Source organism: Lichenostomus cassidix, chromosome 21, assembly GCF_008360975.1.
Source record: "Lichenostomus cassidix isolate B80296 chromosome 21, HeHo_3.0, whole genome shotgun sequence".
Classification (NCBI taxonomy): Eukaryota; Metazoa; Chordata; class Aves; order Passeriformes; family Meliphagidae; genus Lichenostomus; species Lichenostomus cassidix.
Genome location: NC_139501.1, coordinates 2,146,199 through 2,160,563, shown reverse-complemented (window position 1 = coordinate 2,160,563; position 14,365 = coordinate 2,146,199). Strand labels below are relative to the sequence as shown.

At 47.8% G+C, this 14,365-nt stretch overlaps 1 protein-coding gene across 3 annotated transcripts in view; it reads right to left on the bottom strand.

Annotated features, from left to right (window-relative positions):
• Window positions 1–38: 38 nt before the first annotated feature.
• MIB2 (MIB E3 ubiquitin protein ligase 2) overlaps window positions 39–14,365 on the bottom strand; it is a 38,871-nt gene continuing 24,544 nt past the window's right edge. The window contains exons 8-19 of one of the 3 annotated variants that reach the window (XM_085080243.1): window positions 13,497–13,601; window positions 12,694–12,856; window positions 11,477–11,610; window positions 9,016–9,164; window positions 8,207–8,363; window positions 7,563–7,717; window positions 6,903–7,029; window positions 6,333–6,563; window positions 4,483–4,661; window positions 3,244–3,428; window positions 2,466–2,531; window positions 39–1,020 (exon numbers count right to left, since the gene is read on the bottom strand). In XM_085080243.1, the coding sequence (XP_084936369.1) occupies window positions 779–1,020; window positions 2,466–2,531; window positions 3,244–3,428; window positions 4,483–4,661; window positions 6,333–6,563; window positions 6,903–7,029; window positions 7,563–7,717; window positions 8,207–8,363; window positions 9,016–9,164; window positions 11,477–11,610; window positions 12,694–12,856; window positions 13,497–13,601 (1,893 nt within the window). In that variant the 3' untranslated portion in view covers window positions 39–778. Of the gene's footprint in view, window positions 1,021–1,367; window positions 1,815–2,465; window positions 2,532–3,243; window positions 3,429–4,482; window positions 4,662–6,332; window positions 6,564–6,902; window positions 7,030–7,562; window positions 7,718–8,206; window positions 8,364–9,015; window positions 9,165–11,476; window positions 11,611–12,693; window positions 12,857–13,496; window positions 13,602–14,365 lie in introns of those variants that run through there. The other 2 variants (XM_085080247.1, XM_085080246.1) reach the window with 2 other exon arrangements.

Genomic DNA, 14,365 nt, shown 5'->3' with positions numbered 1-14,365 from the left:
TCAGTTGGAAAACAATACAGCTGGATCCATACTGCAGCTACTGTTTGTACATTCATTTTTAATGCTCAGGAAAATATATATTTTATTTTATTAAGTTTTGCTGCAAAACAAAGAAACAAAAATGAAATCCCTTTTTTTTTTCCCTCCCCTCATATCTTAATTATTACTATTTATTTTCTTTACACTTTGATTGGAGTATTTAACACCTGCCTTTGGCATTATGGATAGAAAGCTCAGGAGTCTCTGAACACACGGTTGTGCCAAAAAAAAAAAAAAAAAAAGAAAAAAATAAAATGGAAGAAGAGTGTCACTTAGAGGTTAGAAATATTTGTTGTAACAGATTTTCTCCAATCAGTGTTCACTACTTTTTCTCTAAGGCACACGCTCTGTCTTTAGGACCTCCTGACATCCAGGTTTGCCTCTCGTTGCTGTTGAGCCCCGAGGGTTCAGAGGGAGCTGTCTGGGAGAGTTGATCCCTGGCATCTCCCCGGGAATCTGCCAAGGGATGAGGGAGGAGGGACTCGGAGCAGTCCTGGAGGCCTCTGGAGCATCTCCTGGGGAGTCTGTTTAGCTCTCAAGAGTGGTTTGGGGTGTCGGGATGAGCAGCACGGTGGAGGGAACTCTTCCTCCTCCACCCCAGCACATCCCTGAAGTGCTTCCCTCCTTCCTCCAGCGATCCACACCCCGCAGAGCCCAACCTGCACTTCTCATCTACACCCAAACGGGGAGGGAGGAGGGAGGGATGGGGCTGGGATGGGAATGAGAGCAACGCCCATCCTCAGACAAAGATCTGGATCCTCTCCCGGATGGCCTGGCGGCAGATGGGGCACACGGTGAGGGCGCTGCTGCAGTCAGGACACGAGCCGTGGCCACACTGGAACACCAGCTTGATTTGGTCGTCGATGCAGATGGGGCAGGTGATCCTCTCCTCCATCTGCCTGTAGCGGCTCTGCAGCTCCTCCATCAGCTTCCTCTGGTCCGTGGACTCCGAGCTGGGGCTGCACTCCACCTCTGTGCTGTCTGGGGGCAGAGCAGGGGGTCAGAGCAGGGTTAACCACAGGGTTCTGCCCCTCATTTCACTCATATTGCACCATTTCACTCACACTGAACCCTCTGCACTGAGGATCACCCAGGAATCATACAAAGAGACTTGGGGTGATGATTTTTTTCACTCCACCTCTGTGCTGTCTGGAAGCCCCTCATTTTACTCATATTGAACCATTTCACTCACACTGAACTCTCTGCACTGAGGATCAAATAAATCTGCACCCAGGATTCAAATCAAAATCCTTGGGGTGATGGGTTTTTTTTTCTACTCCACCTCTGTGCTGTCTGGGGGCAGAGAAGGGTTAACCACAGGGTTCTGCTCCTCATTTCACTCATATTGCACCATTTCACTCACACTGAACCCTCTGCACTGAGGATCACCCAGGAATCATATAAAAAGACTTGGGGTGATGATTTTTTTTACTCCACCTCTGTGCTGTCTGGGGGCAGAGCAGAGGGTCAGAGCAGGGGTAACCACAGGGTTCTGCCCCTCATATTGCACCATTTCACTCATACTGAACTCTCTGCACTGAGAATCAAATAAATCTGCACCCAGGAATCAAATAAAAAGCCTTGGGCTTATGAGGTTTTTTTCTACTCCACCTCTGTGCTGTCTGGGGGCAGAGCAGGGGGTCAGAGAAGGGTTAACCATGAGGTTCTGCACCTCATTTTACTCACACTGAAGTTTCTGCACTGAGGCTCAACCAGGAATCAAATAAAAAGCCTTGGGGTGATGATTTTTTTTTTTAACTCCACCTCTGTGCTGTCTAGGGGCAGAGCAAGGGGTCAGAGCAGGGTTAATCATGGGATTCTGCCCCTCATTTCACTCACACTGAACTCTCTGCACTGAGAATCAAATAAATCTGCAGCCAGGAATCACATAAAAAGCCTTGGGGTGATGCTTTTTTCTCTACTCCACCTCTGTACTGTCTGGGGGCAGAGCAGGGGGCAGAGCTTTCAAAGCTTTCAAGAGCTTTATTGAAACATTGCAGCTCAAAGATTTCTGGATCCCTGGCTCATGCCAGCCCAGCACAGGCACTGGGATTTCTCAGCAAGGCTTGCACAAGATGTGATTTTCCCCCTCTCATAAATTTTCACTGTTAAATTATCCCATGTGGGACAGACTGGGGGAGCTGCTGTTTGCTTTCAGTGCACAAAAAACAAGGCAGGCCCAGGCAAAGCTCCCTGAAATGTCCTGTCCTGTCTTTAAGACTTTAAAGCAGCTTGAGCTTGGCCTGGGACACCTGAGGGAAAAGACATTTTTTCCCTCTAAAAGTGGATAATGCAACAGGAACACACAGAACAGGAGCCAAGATAAATGAACTCTCATATTTCAGTGCAAATCACTGATGCCCCTCAAACTGGCACTGTGCAGGATCCCCACAGCCCTGAGCAGCAGGAACAGCCCCAAAACATACCTTGTTTCAGTTTTTTGGTTATTGTCACTTGACATTTGATGCACTTCTTCATCCTCCTGGAGCATTCTGCCACGGGTGACACAAGGAGAGATGACAATTAAGGCCACAGCAGACTCAAGAACGTCAGCTTTCAACAACCTGAGGCCTCCCTGGGTGATTAAGGGATTTTTCCTGCATGGAATGAGGTCACTATCTCCTTTCTGAGCCATGCCCTGCTCCCCTGTTTAATCTTCCCAGGTCAGCAGCAAACACAACACCTTTAAATCCTCCCTGCTCGGTGCCACTGGAGCTGCTGCTCTGATCCAGCAGCTCTGGGGGAGGAGGATGGAGCTCTGGCACAGAGTCCTGACCAAATTCCCTGTGGTCACACTGTGCCTTGTGAGAGAAACTTGCTGACAGGTCTGAGCAGGCTGCCCTTAAATCTGCTAAAATGCAAAGAGTTACAAAAGCCAGAGGAGAGGGAAATCCTCCTCAGGAGGGATGAAGCACTGACAGGCAGAGCTGAGGCATCTGCCTTTCCCTCTGAATTAGCCAGGCATCTCTGAGCCCAAGCAGAGCTGCCTGGAGTCCCAAGCAGCAGGTGGGCAGAACATTCTGTGTTTTTCAGAGATAACTTTGGCTCTCTGAGATGCTGAAATCACGCTGGGGTTGCTTCAGGACACAAACAGCACAATAGCTCAGTGTCTGAGCAGAGCTGGATTTCTGTCAGGGAGGCTGAGTGGGAGAACAGGGAGGAAAAACATTGGAAAAAAGGGGAAAAAAAGCAGGGTGGGCTCACCTTCACACACAATGCTGTGCTGGCATGGGAAGAAATGGATGAGCAAGGCCAGCTCTGAGCAGACCAGGCACTCAGTGGGCACTGCCACGCTGGAGACGCTGAGGTTGGTCATGGTGTTGGGCGTGGTGTGCACACGGCGAAGGCTGCAGGTGATGGTTGAGCTCTCTGAAGAAACCTGCTGTTCCCTGCAAGGAGAAACCGCCAGGAGATGTGAGCCACGAGCTCCAGATCCTCCTCCAGCAGTGGAGAACACTGGGTTGATCCTTGGCAAACAGCCCACAGAGCAGCATGTTGTGCTCAGGTGGGATAAAGCTGGGAACCTTTCCTGCCCTACTGGGACAGCTCAGATGGGATTCTGGTTAGTTCTGTCCCAAAAGAAAGGAAAAGAGCAGGGGTGACTCATATTTACTTGAAACTGCTCTTTTGGAGGTGACATTAAGGTAGTGACAGCACAATCAGCCCCTGAAACCATGAGAAATGTCAGTCTGAAAGAAATTACATTCTTTAAGGAAAAAAACTCAATCCAACTCATCCTCCACAGAAATAATTCCAGTGGAAGGTGTTTAAAGGGACACATTTCACCTGTCATGGCAGTGGGCCAGAGGCATGGCCAATGGCAGCACTGCTGGGAGGTTCCTCCTCCAGCAGCAACAGCACCGAGCTGTGCCCTGGGATCAAACAGAACTCTGCTTTCATGTTTGCAAAGGCAAACTCCAAACAAATGCTCCTCAGAACCACAGATAAAGCCATCTTTGACTTGCTATAGTCTCCCTTGGGCATTTTCTCTGCTGTATTTCTCTTATCAGCTTCACAGCAAGTGTTTATGCAGCCCTGGGATAAATCCTACAGATTCTGGTGCCCACACTTTTACTTCACTCTCTTTAAGTATCTGTCAGTGAAGAATCAAATGGAAGTAAAGCACAACTCAGGGTTACTCTGCAGAGTTGCTCTTGGCCTCAGTGCCCAAACTCCTCTGATGGCCTCAGGGCTCTCTGCAAGCCAAGAGGCCAAGTTTGCACAGAGCCACACTAATCTGCTTTTCCCAACCCTTCCCAGCTCAGCCCACAGCCTCACAGAACCCCTGCAGAAACTCAGGGCAGCTCCAGAAGGAACAGGAGGTGCTCAGGGTGACATCCTGAGGGTCCCAGGGATGCTCCATCCCTCCTGGAGCAGCTGAAGTGACACCAGAGCTGGGGAAAACTCAGTTTTGCAGGGGGATTTCCTGAGGACAGGATTTACCTGAATTTCTGTGAGAAGTCTTTGACAATCTGGACAATCCTTCCATCTGTAATGAGGTCCAAAGGAGACTTTCCCCGATGATTTGCATAATTAATATCTGCTCCTTCTTGTGCTAAGTAGCAGGCAATGGCAGTCCCAACATTCAGCTCCACATTGCCCAGGAAGCCAGAAGCCTGCAGCTAAGAGATGTGGAGAAACTCTGTCAACATTAGATGCTTCTGATCCTCTGTTTTGATTTGTATCAAAATCTAAATAAAGTCTTAAACCTCGTCCTTACAGTTGAAAGCGCAACTTTTTTGGCAGCACACAAAAATTCTTTTTTCTTTATGCAGATAACGGATTAAAATCTTACATTCCAGGGTCAGGAGTGCCTCAGACTGATCCCACCTGGTTATAATCACTGAAAATCAGAGTATTGGGCAATGACTTCTTCAGGGAGTGAAAAGGAAGAAGCTGAGGACACCACAGAACTGATGAACAGCTGCTGCAAGGGGCCCAAAGTGACAGCTATTTAAAGAGCCAAATTCTGATGTGCATGATCCCAAATAATTTGAAGTCAACTCACATATTCCACTGACTTAGAAGACCAGAGCATGTCAGTCAAGGCAAGTAAAATTAGATGGGAAGGAATCTCCAGCATTTAGCTGTGATGTTACTGTAAATAATATTGGGAATGGCATGCACAGATCCCTCTTTAGGAATTTCTGCATGCAGGAATTTGAGCCATCAGCTCCTGGTGGTTTGGTCAGGGGCAGGATGGAAGTGCAATGCTTTGAGTTTTCCAAGCACCAACAGCTAAAAAAGGAGGAATGGGTGGTTTCACTTATTCTGATCATTTTAAAATAAAATTTAAAAAAAATCTAAGCTGGATTTTCCAGTGTATTCAATTATCTCTGCACTTTTAGCCTATCCTGCAGTGATTTCTAGATCTTTATATCCATGGATACAGAGCAGCATGGAGAAACCCAGTTCAGGCTTTGCAACAGCTTCCCCCTTCTCCTTCAGGCTGCTCCATCTCCCCTCTCACCCTGCTGTCCATCTGCAGATACCTGGGGTGGCTGTGGTCAGCTCTCCTCATATTTTCCATGCCACCAGACAGAAATGGATTGCTGTGGTTCTGGGGGAAGAATTAAACCCCAGACTCCCTTGGCTCTGCAGCTGGATTCATGACCTTTCCCATGTTCAGGGAAGAAGTGCACAATGCTCATAAAAGTATCAGACAGCTCTGAGTTGTTGTCTGACTATGTCAGGTTTCATGCTGTAAATTCAGGCATCGCCTCACAGGATCTATTCCTGCTTTCCCACAAGCAAGGTTTGTTTCCATCTGGATTGGCTTTGGAATTTCCCTGCCTTCCTTCACCCCTCAGACCCCACAACCTAATGATATTGTTCATGCCCGGATGGACTTACCTAAAACTGAGGCTAGACAAAGTTAGGGGAATAAAAAGCAGTTAAATTTAGTGAAGGCCTTCAGGTGCATTTAGGGCAGACAGAGTCACCTGAGAGTTTATCCAAAATGGACACTGAGTCACGAGTCTTTCATACTTTATAATTTCTGTCTATTAACATATCAAGGTTTAATCCTCCAATTACACCTTCAGCTGATGAATTCAATTACTCCAAGTTTGCTCCCCCCAATTCACTGTTGTTTACATATTTTGGGGCTCTGAGGCAGCAAAGTGTCCTCAGATTTCCAACCCAGAGGCATTGTTTTGTCTAACAAATGCTGGGAACAGAAGTTTTAGCACTCTGTACGGAGTCCAGAGCCACACACTTTAACTACAGACACACAAAAAATACAGAAGCTAGAAAAGGATGATTTTCCTGCCCCTTGCTGCTGGAATTCTCACCTTGGAAAGGAGGGAGGCTCCTGTATCCCCTTCCCTCTTCTCCATGGCGAGGGCCATGAGCTGCTGGCGCTCCAGGGCGATGTGCATGGCTGTGTCTCCATCCTCATCCTCGGCGTTGACATCGCTGCCCTGGCTCACCAGCAGCTGCACCATGCCCACGTGGCCCTGGATCACAGCCAGGTGCAGAGGGCTCTGGTTCCTGTTGTTCTTCACGTTGACGTCGCAGCGACCCTGGAAAAGCAGGAATTGCATCCCAGAGTTGTGGCTGCTGAGCTGGGTTGGGAACAGGGGGAGTGTGGGGCCTGGGAGGTCCTAATTCCCATTCACTGAACATTTCAGTTCCAACCTCTTAGCCAGGAAACCCTTCTTGTGCCAAAGGAAAATCTCCCCAGGAATGCCAGTCCCTGCTTGTCAGCCTGGCAAACAATGCCAGCTCCTCAGAGGGACAGGGACATTCCTGTGAGTGCCAGCCTTGACTCAGAGTGGCTGGGAAGTGTGGGCCTTGGATAAATGGCAGTGGGATAGATAAATGGGAGCTTCTTTTGATGGTGGCTTTGGTTTTTTCCTCACCTCTTTGATGAGGATTTCAGCCACTTCCAGGTGGTTGTTGAGAGCAGCAAGGTGCAGGGCAGTGAATCCATCTTCCTTTTTGGAGTCCACCAGCTGCCTAGCCCTGGCCAGAATCTTCTTTATGGCTCTGTAGAGTTGGAGAGGTGAGCAGAGAATTAGTTGGAATAATTAATGGAAGTTAATTGAACAGGAAGGAAGCCTCTCCTGCTCAGGGGTTATGAATTTCCATGTTTTACCAGGCAGCACCAAGAGCTGACACCAGCAGGGCAGAGCAGTCCCTGGAACTCACAAATTGAATTACAAGAACACAACAAAAGCCCTCAGTTATCATTTAATAAAGCAGGGAGAAGTCACACTGCTTTGAAAATAATGAGCAGATTTATCCTTGGAAGGGTTCCAGAGGCTCTCAGTCTTCACTAAGACCTTCTCCTGTCCTTCCAAGTGTGAACCCAAACATCTGAGGAGACTGTCCAGAAACAGAGAGATTTCCTAGCCTAGGGAAGCATGAGAAAGATGGGATGGGGAAAGGAGGCAGGAATTTCTGGCCTGAAGGAGGGCAAACCCAAGAAATGTGTGACCAACTACCCAGAACTACACCAGCCAGCACCAATGAACATCTGCAAAACGATAAAAATGGGGGGAAAAAGAAAGGTCACTTACAGCTTGTTGCCTTTCAGAGCAGAATAGTGGAGCAGGTTGAAGCCTTGACAGTTCTGGACAGTGAAGTCTATGTTGGGAACTTCAGTGAGAATCTCAATCACGACTTTGTAGTCCAGAGTGATCGCGTAATGCAGGGGGGTGTCTCCCTGGGCATCCTACACATGCAGACCCAAAAAAACCACAGGTTACCAACCTCAGGAACTCCAAGGAAACCCCCTGTGAGCTGCTGGAACTCCTGAGCAGCTCTGACCCTGCACAGAACAGCCCCACCAGCACACAGAACACCCTAAAAATGGGTTGGGTCAGAGGCACCATCATTGCCTGAGTGAAAAATCTCCCCATTCTCTGAGTGTTGGAACAACACACAGGAACAGCAGCTCAGCTCTCCCTGGAAGCCTGAAGCCAGCAGAGAATGCTAATGTGATGAAGAAGGGACAGAGCCAAACCTGGCACTTCAGGGCACTGAAATTCAGGAATATTTCCTGAGCTATGCACAGCAGGGAATTTTAAGGGAATGATTTTCAAATTCTACAAGGCAATAAATGGTGTGAGACATAAATTAGGATCTCTCCACCTCAAAAAAACCCGCAAAATATCCCAAACACCTCCCTGCCCCAAACACCTCCCTGAAATCCCAAACTTACTGGGAGGTTGACATCACAGTTGACCTCACAGAGGGCCCTCACCACCTCTGTGAATCCCTGGCTGACAGCAATGTACAGGGCTGTGCACTTGGCATTGTTCAGCAGGTCTGCACTGGCTCCTTTGGCCAGGAGCACACGGGCAACCTCAGCCTGGTTTCTGGTTTAAAAGCAAGGAAAAATCCAGATTAGAGCCAATCCTGTGCACACAGTAAATTCTTTCTCTTTGCAAAGCAACAGAACTTGGGTTTTGTATCCTCTCAGCCTCAACCCACTAACTCTTCATGTTAAAAAAATCCCACATGCAACAAAACCTTCCTAAGTTGTGCTCTCTGCTCTGAATCAACAGGAATTCCCACTCTTAATGATGAATTCTTCCCTGGTAGCTGATGATACAATTCAAAAATCTCATCCTGCTCTGGAAAACACACAAACTGACAGAACCCAACCAAACTAATTGGTATCAGTCAAACAAACCACCTCCCCCATCCCCTTGAAAAGAATTCCATCACTAAAACCTCCTCATCACTTTTTTTTTCTGATTCCCCCTGAAAATTCCTAGCATGGAACTGACCCTAACTGCGGAGGATAAGAAATCCTCGTGCTAAGAAACCTCATGCTAGAAATCCTTTTTGGAAAGATGGATGTTGTAGAAGAAATTCTCCTGTGAGCTGAGGCTTAAAGGCTGATTCCCAACATAAAAATCAGAAAAAAGCCTCCACCAGCCACACATCCTTCCCACAGAGCATCCATTTCCATCTAGGATAGGAGTTTTCCATCAGGGATAACACATGGGGAGATGTCCATCCTACCCAAAAGCTGCATAGTGCAGTGCTGTGTCTCCCTCATCGTCCCGCAGGTCGACGTTGGCATGAGCCTGCAGCAGGGTCTTCACCACCTCCAGGTGCCCCTGGTAAGAGGCAATTTGCAGGGCAGTCCTGCCCTGGTTCTTGGCATCGACCTTTGGGAAGGGCAGAAACACAGAAAATTAGGGATGACCTTGTCGTGGTGCTGGAGCAGGGTGGGAGTCACTGGATGTGGAAGTCTAGAAATCCCATGGTGGCTGTGACCAGAAATCCCAGAGTCTGTGACCAGAAATCCTGCAGGGTCTGTGCCCAGAAATCCCCCAGAGTCTGTGACCAGAAACCCCACAGGATCTGTGCCCAGAAACCCCACAGGGTCTATGACCAGAAATCCCAGTCTGTGACCAGAAACCCCACAGAGTCTGTGACCAGAAACCCCACAGAGTCTGTGACCAGAAACCCTACAGGGTCTGTGACCAGAAATCCCACAGAGTCTGTGCACAAAAATCCTACAGTCTGTACCACAAAATCCCATGGAGTCTGCGACCAAAAATCCCACAGTCTGTGCCCAGGAATCCCACACTCTGTACCCCAAAATCCCATGAAGTCTGTGCCCAGAAATCCCACAGTCTGTGCCCAGAAACCCCACAGTCTGTGCCCAGAAACCCCACAGAGTCTGCGCCCAGAAACCCCACAGAGTCTGTGCCCAGAAACCCCACACTCTGTGCCCAGAAACCCCACAAAGTCCACGCCCTGCTGGCTCCTCTCCCTGCCCAGCAGCTCCCAGGTGACCTTGTCCCAGCACAATTGGGAAGGGGAAGGGGACAGCACGTTTAGTCAAAGGGGAAAAGTGAGAGAGCAGAGCTGGCAGCCAGGGCTGGAACTGCAGAGCCAAATCACTCTGTGCCTGTGAGCACAGCACTCCCTGATATCTCTGCCAAAAACTCCCCTCCCGAGAGGAAAATGTGTGAGGAAATCAAATTAACTTTGCATAAGGCTCTGGAGGTGCCAAGACCCCGCTGGGCTGTGCTGCTGCAGGTACTTCAGAGGGTGCAGGGGCTGCTGGGGAGAGCTCAGGGCTCAAGTGCTGCAATGAGGGTTTGGAGAATTAAAGGCACTGAAGAGCATGAGGCAAGAGGGGAAAAAAAAGGCAAAGCAGCTCCTGAAAGCAGTGGGAGGCTAAGGAGAGGAGAAGGAGGCACAAAACCTCAGCAGACTGGCAAGGAGAACAAGTTAATGAAGGAGTTTTTTTTCCTGCAGCTGATTTTATGCAGCTGGCAGAGAACAGAGAACAGGACAGGCAGGACTTCCCTGGATGGGCTCAGAATGATGGGTGAGTCCTTTGGGCAAGGAGGAATCAGAGGTCACTGCTGCTCTGCCATTTCCACAAGGCAGACAGGGCTGAGCAGCTGGACTGGCCCTGCCTAGCAATGGCACTAAATGAACCTCAAATCCAGCCAGCTCTCTGTAAGACTCTAATAGAAATAGCTGATTTATTAATATGAATATTAGAGTAGAAATAGAAGGCTAAGAAAAAGAACTAATCACATAATGGATTCCTTACTCTTGGGACTTTCCTATCTGGGATCAATTTGAGAATTGCAAGTATTTTTGCCTCCTTCCCATCCCCTGAAACCTCATTAACTTTATAAATAAAGAACTATAATAAATACCAGATAACTAACCACTAAATCAGCTTCAACATCCCAATCCTACTTTTCCTGGGTGACACCCCCAGCTGCTCCTGCCAGCCCCACAAACACAACCCCCACAAAACCCCTTCTTGTTCCCAATGGTTTCCAAGGACACACTGCTGAAAGGCTTTTTGGTGGTGCTTTTTTCAAGCTGTTCCTAAACCCTGAGCCTCTCCCTGAAGGAGCTTTCAGGAGATGTGACCCTGACAGTTTGGCACTCTGCAAGCACAGGAATTGTCCAGCAACGAGTCCAGCCCAGTTCCCTCCTCCAGTCAGACATGAGATAAGACACTGCACAGATCTGGGCAGCTTTTCTCCTTCCTGATTCCAAAAAAGTGATTTTACAAGGTCCTCTAAGGACAGGCAGAACCAGACACAACCCATGGCTTTCTTGTCCAGCAGATATTCTGATATCTGCTCCTGTTTTCATATAGATAAACCCCTCTCCCCCTCATTCTCCAGCTGCAGTGGCCACACAGGAAATCTGGGAAAAGCCAGCTTTGGAAAGGTGCTGTGAGGACTTTAGCTCAGATTTAATGCCACAAACCAGAGGCAGAAAATATGCACATTTAACAGAGAAATTTAACCCTAAATTGCAGCAAAATAATATTCCAACTGTTAAGAGATATCACTAAACCTGAAAAATCTACTCTTTTTCTTACATCACTAAACCTGAAAAATCTATTCTTTTTCTTAAATCCTTTTCCCCTTTTATGCCAGCATTTTAAAGAGCAGAAACAAACCAAAAAATGTCCATTTTTGCTTTCCAAACTTGCCTTGTCTGGGTATTTCTGGAGGAGCTCCCGGACTTTGGCTGCATTGTTGATGGCTGCACAAATGACCAGGCAGCCTGCATGCTCTGACTCTGTCCTCTGGGACAGCAGCTTCTCCAGGACAGTCACCAAAGTACCTGAAAAAGAGGAAAAAATGGACTTGTAACCACGTATTTCTGAGTGCTTGAGGTGACAGAGGTGTCACAGCTCCCCAGGCAGAGGAAAGAGAAAAATTTTGCAAGTTCTCCCTCAGGTCTGACTTGAGCAAACAATTCGAGATCCATCTAAACAGCAAGAAAACAAAAAAAATCCTGGCAAGTCTGTGCTCTCTCCCACACGGTCCTGACATGCAGAGGAAATAAAGATGGTCAAGCCACGAAAAAATTTATGAACAGATGTGCAAAACACCAAAAAAAAAAAATCCCCTCCACGCATCATGTGATCCCAAACTCGATTTCAGGGCGGATTAGGCCAAATAATTGTTGATTTCACAACAGTTCCACGCACAGACCTGGGAATGTTTCACAAGCCTGCAAAATGAGTGTCCTTGCACAGGAAACAGCATGGGACAGGGAACTGAGACAGAACAGGCATGAGGCAAATGCTGAACCCAGGGCAGTGCTATGGTTAGCAATTCTGAGTCCTAAATTCTGGAGTTTTCTGTCAAAACCAGTTTTGCTTGCCCAGTAAGGCGCAGCTGGGCTTTATTCTGTATTTTCCTATTAAGCCCAGCATTTCCAAGTCCTAAACTCTGTATTTTCCCATTAATCCCAGCATTTCCAAGTCCTAAATCCTGCATTTTCGTGCTAAGGCCCACCTTTGCTTGCCCACTAAGGCACAGCAAAGTTTTATTCTGTATTTTCCCATTAAATCCCAGCATTTCCAATCCTGCACTTTCCAATCAAGGCCAGTTTTGCTTGCCCACTAAGGCACAGCAAAGTTTTATTCTGTATTTTCCCACTAAATCCCAGCATTTCCAATCCTGCATTTTCCAATCAAGGCCAGTTTTGCTTGCCCACTAAGGCACAGCAAAGTTTTATTCTGTATTTTCCCATTAAATCCCAGCATTTCCAATCCTGCACTTTCCAATCAAGGCCAGTTTTGCTTGCCCACTAAGGCACAGCTGGGCTTTGGCTCTCCATCCATGGAAGAACATCTGGATTTTCCCACCCTCCACAGAGCTGGACCCAAGAGCTCCCAGGCCCAGGTTTGTCCCTCACTTTTGGGCTCCTTGGCACTCTCCGTGGTCATCAGGTTGGCCTCCTCCTCCCTCTGGTAGGCTGTCAGGCAGGCAGGGTTGAAGGTCCAGGATTGTCCCCCCACTGACACTCGCAGATCTCCATCCCCATAGACCTTGATCACCTTCCCAATGTGTCCCAGGGTCTGTAAGGACAAAAAAAAAGGATTTTTTCCCCAATGTTCCCACACCCAAAGCCAGGGGGTTTTGGGATTTTTTATTTTTTTTCGCAAAGCTGCAGCTCCTGCTGTGTGAAAAGAAGCACTGGACAAGTGACACACTCGCAGACAGCTCCCACTTCGAGGACACCAGAGGGTTCTCACCAGTTTCTCTCTCACTGGTTTGGCATGGTTTTTCCCAGACACATTGGAAATAGCTGGGGAGGGAGGTGCTGATGAAGAACAGATCAAACTGGGACCAGGGATGGTTTCCTCTGGGCTTTACTCGCTCCTGGAGGACACCTGCATCCCACTTTTTAGCCACACTGGGCTGATCAGACCATTTTTCCAGCTCCCTGCCTCATTCCAGAGAATCAGGGAAGGAGTAAGAGGACTTTGGTTATGGAAACCTCGAGTTGGTGGCAGCCAAATCCTTTTTGTCACATTCCCCCTTTTCCCACCGTGGACACCACGGTGTCACCGAGAGCCACCAGCACCTGGGGCTGGGCAGGGAGGAATTCCCAGCAGGAATTCTGGGGGGATCCAAGCCCATCTCTAAGTGCTGAGGGCTTGGGGAAGCTCGGGAGGTTACTGGACTGTCCTGGAACTGGAACTGGCGCGCACTCACAGGTGCCATCTCATCTGTCCACTCCCCATGACCAGGTTGGAATCGCTTCACTGTTTCCATATCATCTATCACCCGGACCACATCACCAACCCAAAAGGTGTTGAGCTACAAGAAAAAGAAAGTCATAAGCTTTTTTGGGGGATGAAGCCAAGCACACGCCACACACGAAAACATAACAGTGATCAGCCCTTCCCACCCCACTCCCCGAAATCCCAACAAACAACACAACACCGAGTCAAAAAACAGCATTGCAACATAGAAATACAACTACGAGAAAGCTGTAACCACTGAGCTGCAAAACAAACACAGTCCAATTCTCTTTTAAGCCAAGTGCACATTTAAATAGGGGAATAATTTGGAACAGGCAGTTTTCAAACGTCTTTTCCTCCAAATAGTTTGTAATTAATACCAGATAAAGGATGGAAGTTTTCTTGGTCCATCTCGCTACACCTGACTTGGCACTGGAGATTTTAATTTGCTTTAATAAGGAAGTTAAATCTGTTATTTAAAGCAGAGAAGGGAAACCAGGGTTTATCTGTGCTGGTAATTTGCCAGATGCTCACTGGGCTAGGAAGGGAGTAGTGTCAAAACACACTTTTTAAAGAAAACTAATTTTGTGCAAAACAGTCTGACACTGCATTTTCCATTGGTATTGAGAGTTTTTAGCATCGTGACCTTGCTCAGGTCAGAATTTTGTGGGCTTCCAGCAGCTTCTTCTATACCTAATTATCTCTATTTCTAATAATCCACATTTCAAAGTCCTCAAACCTCTGGGGAAGGCCAGAGCTGTGAGTTTTAGAAATGCAGCCCCAAAATGAGAAGAGTTGCATTAAAGATTCGGAAGAATCAGAGAGAAGCAAGACAAAGAT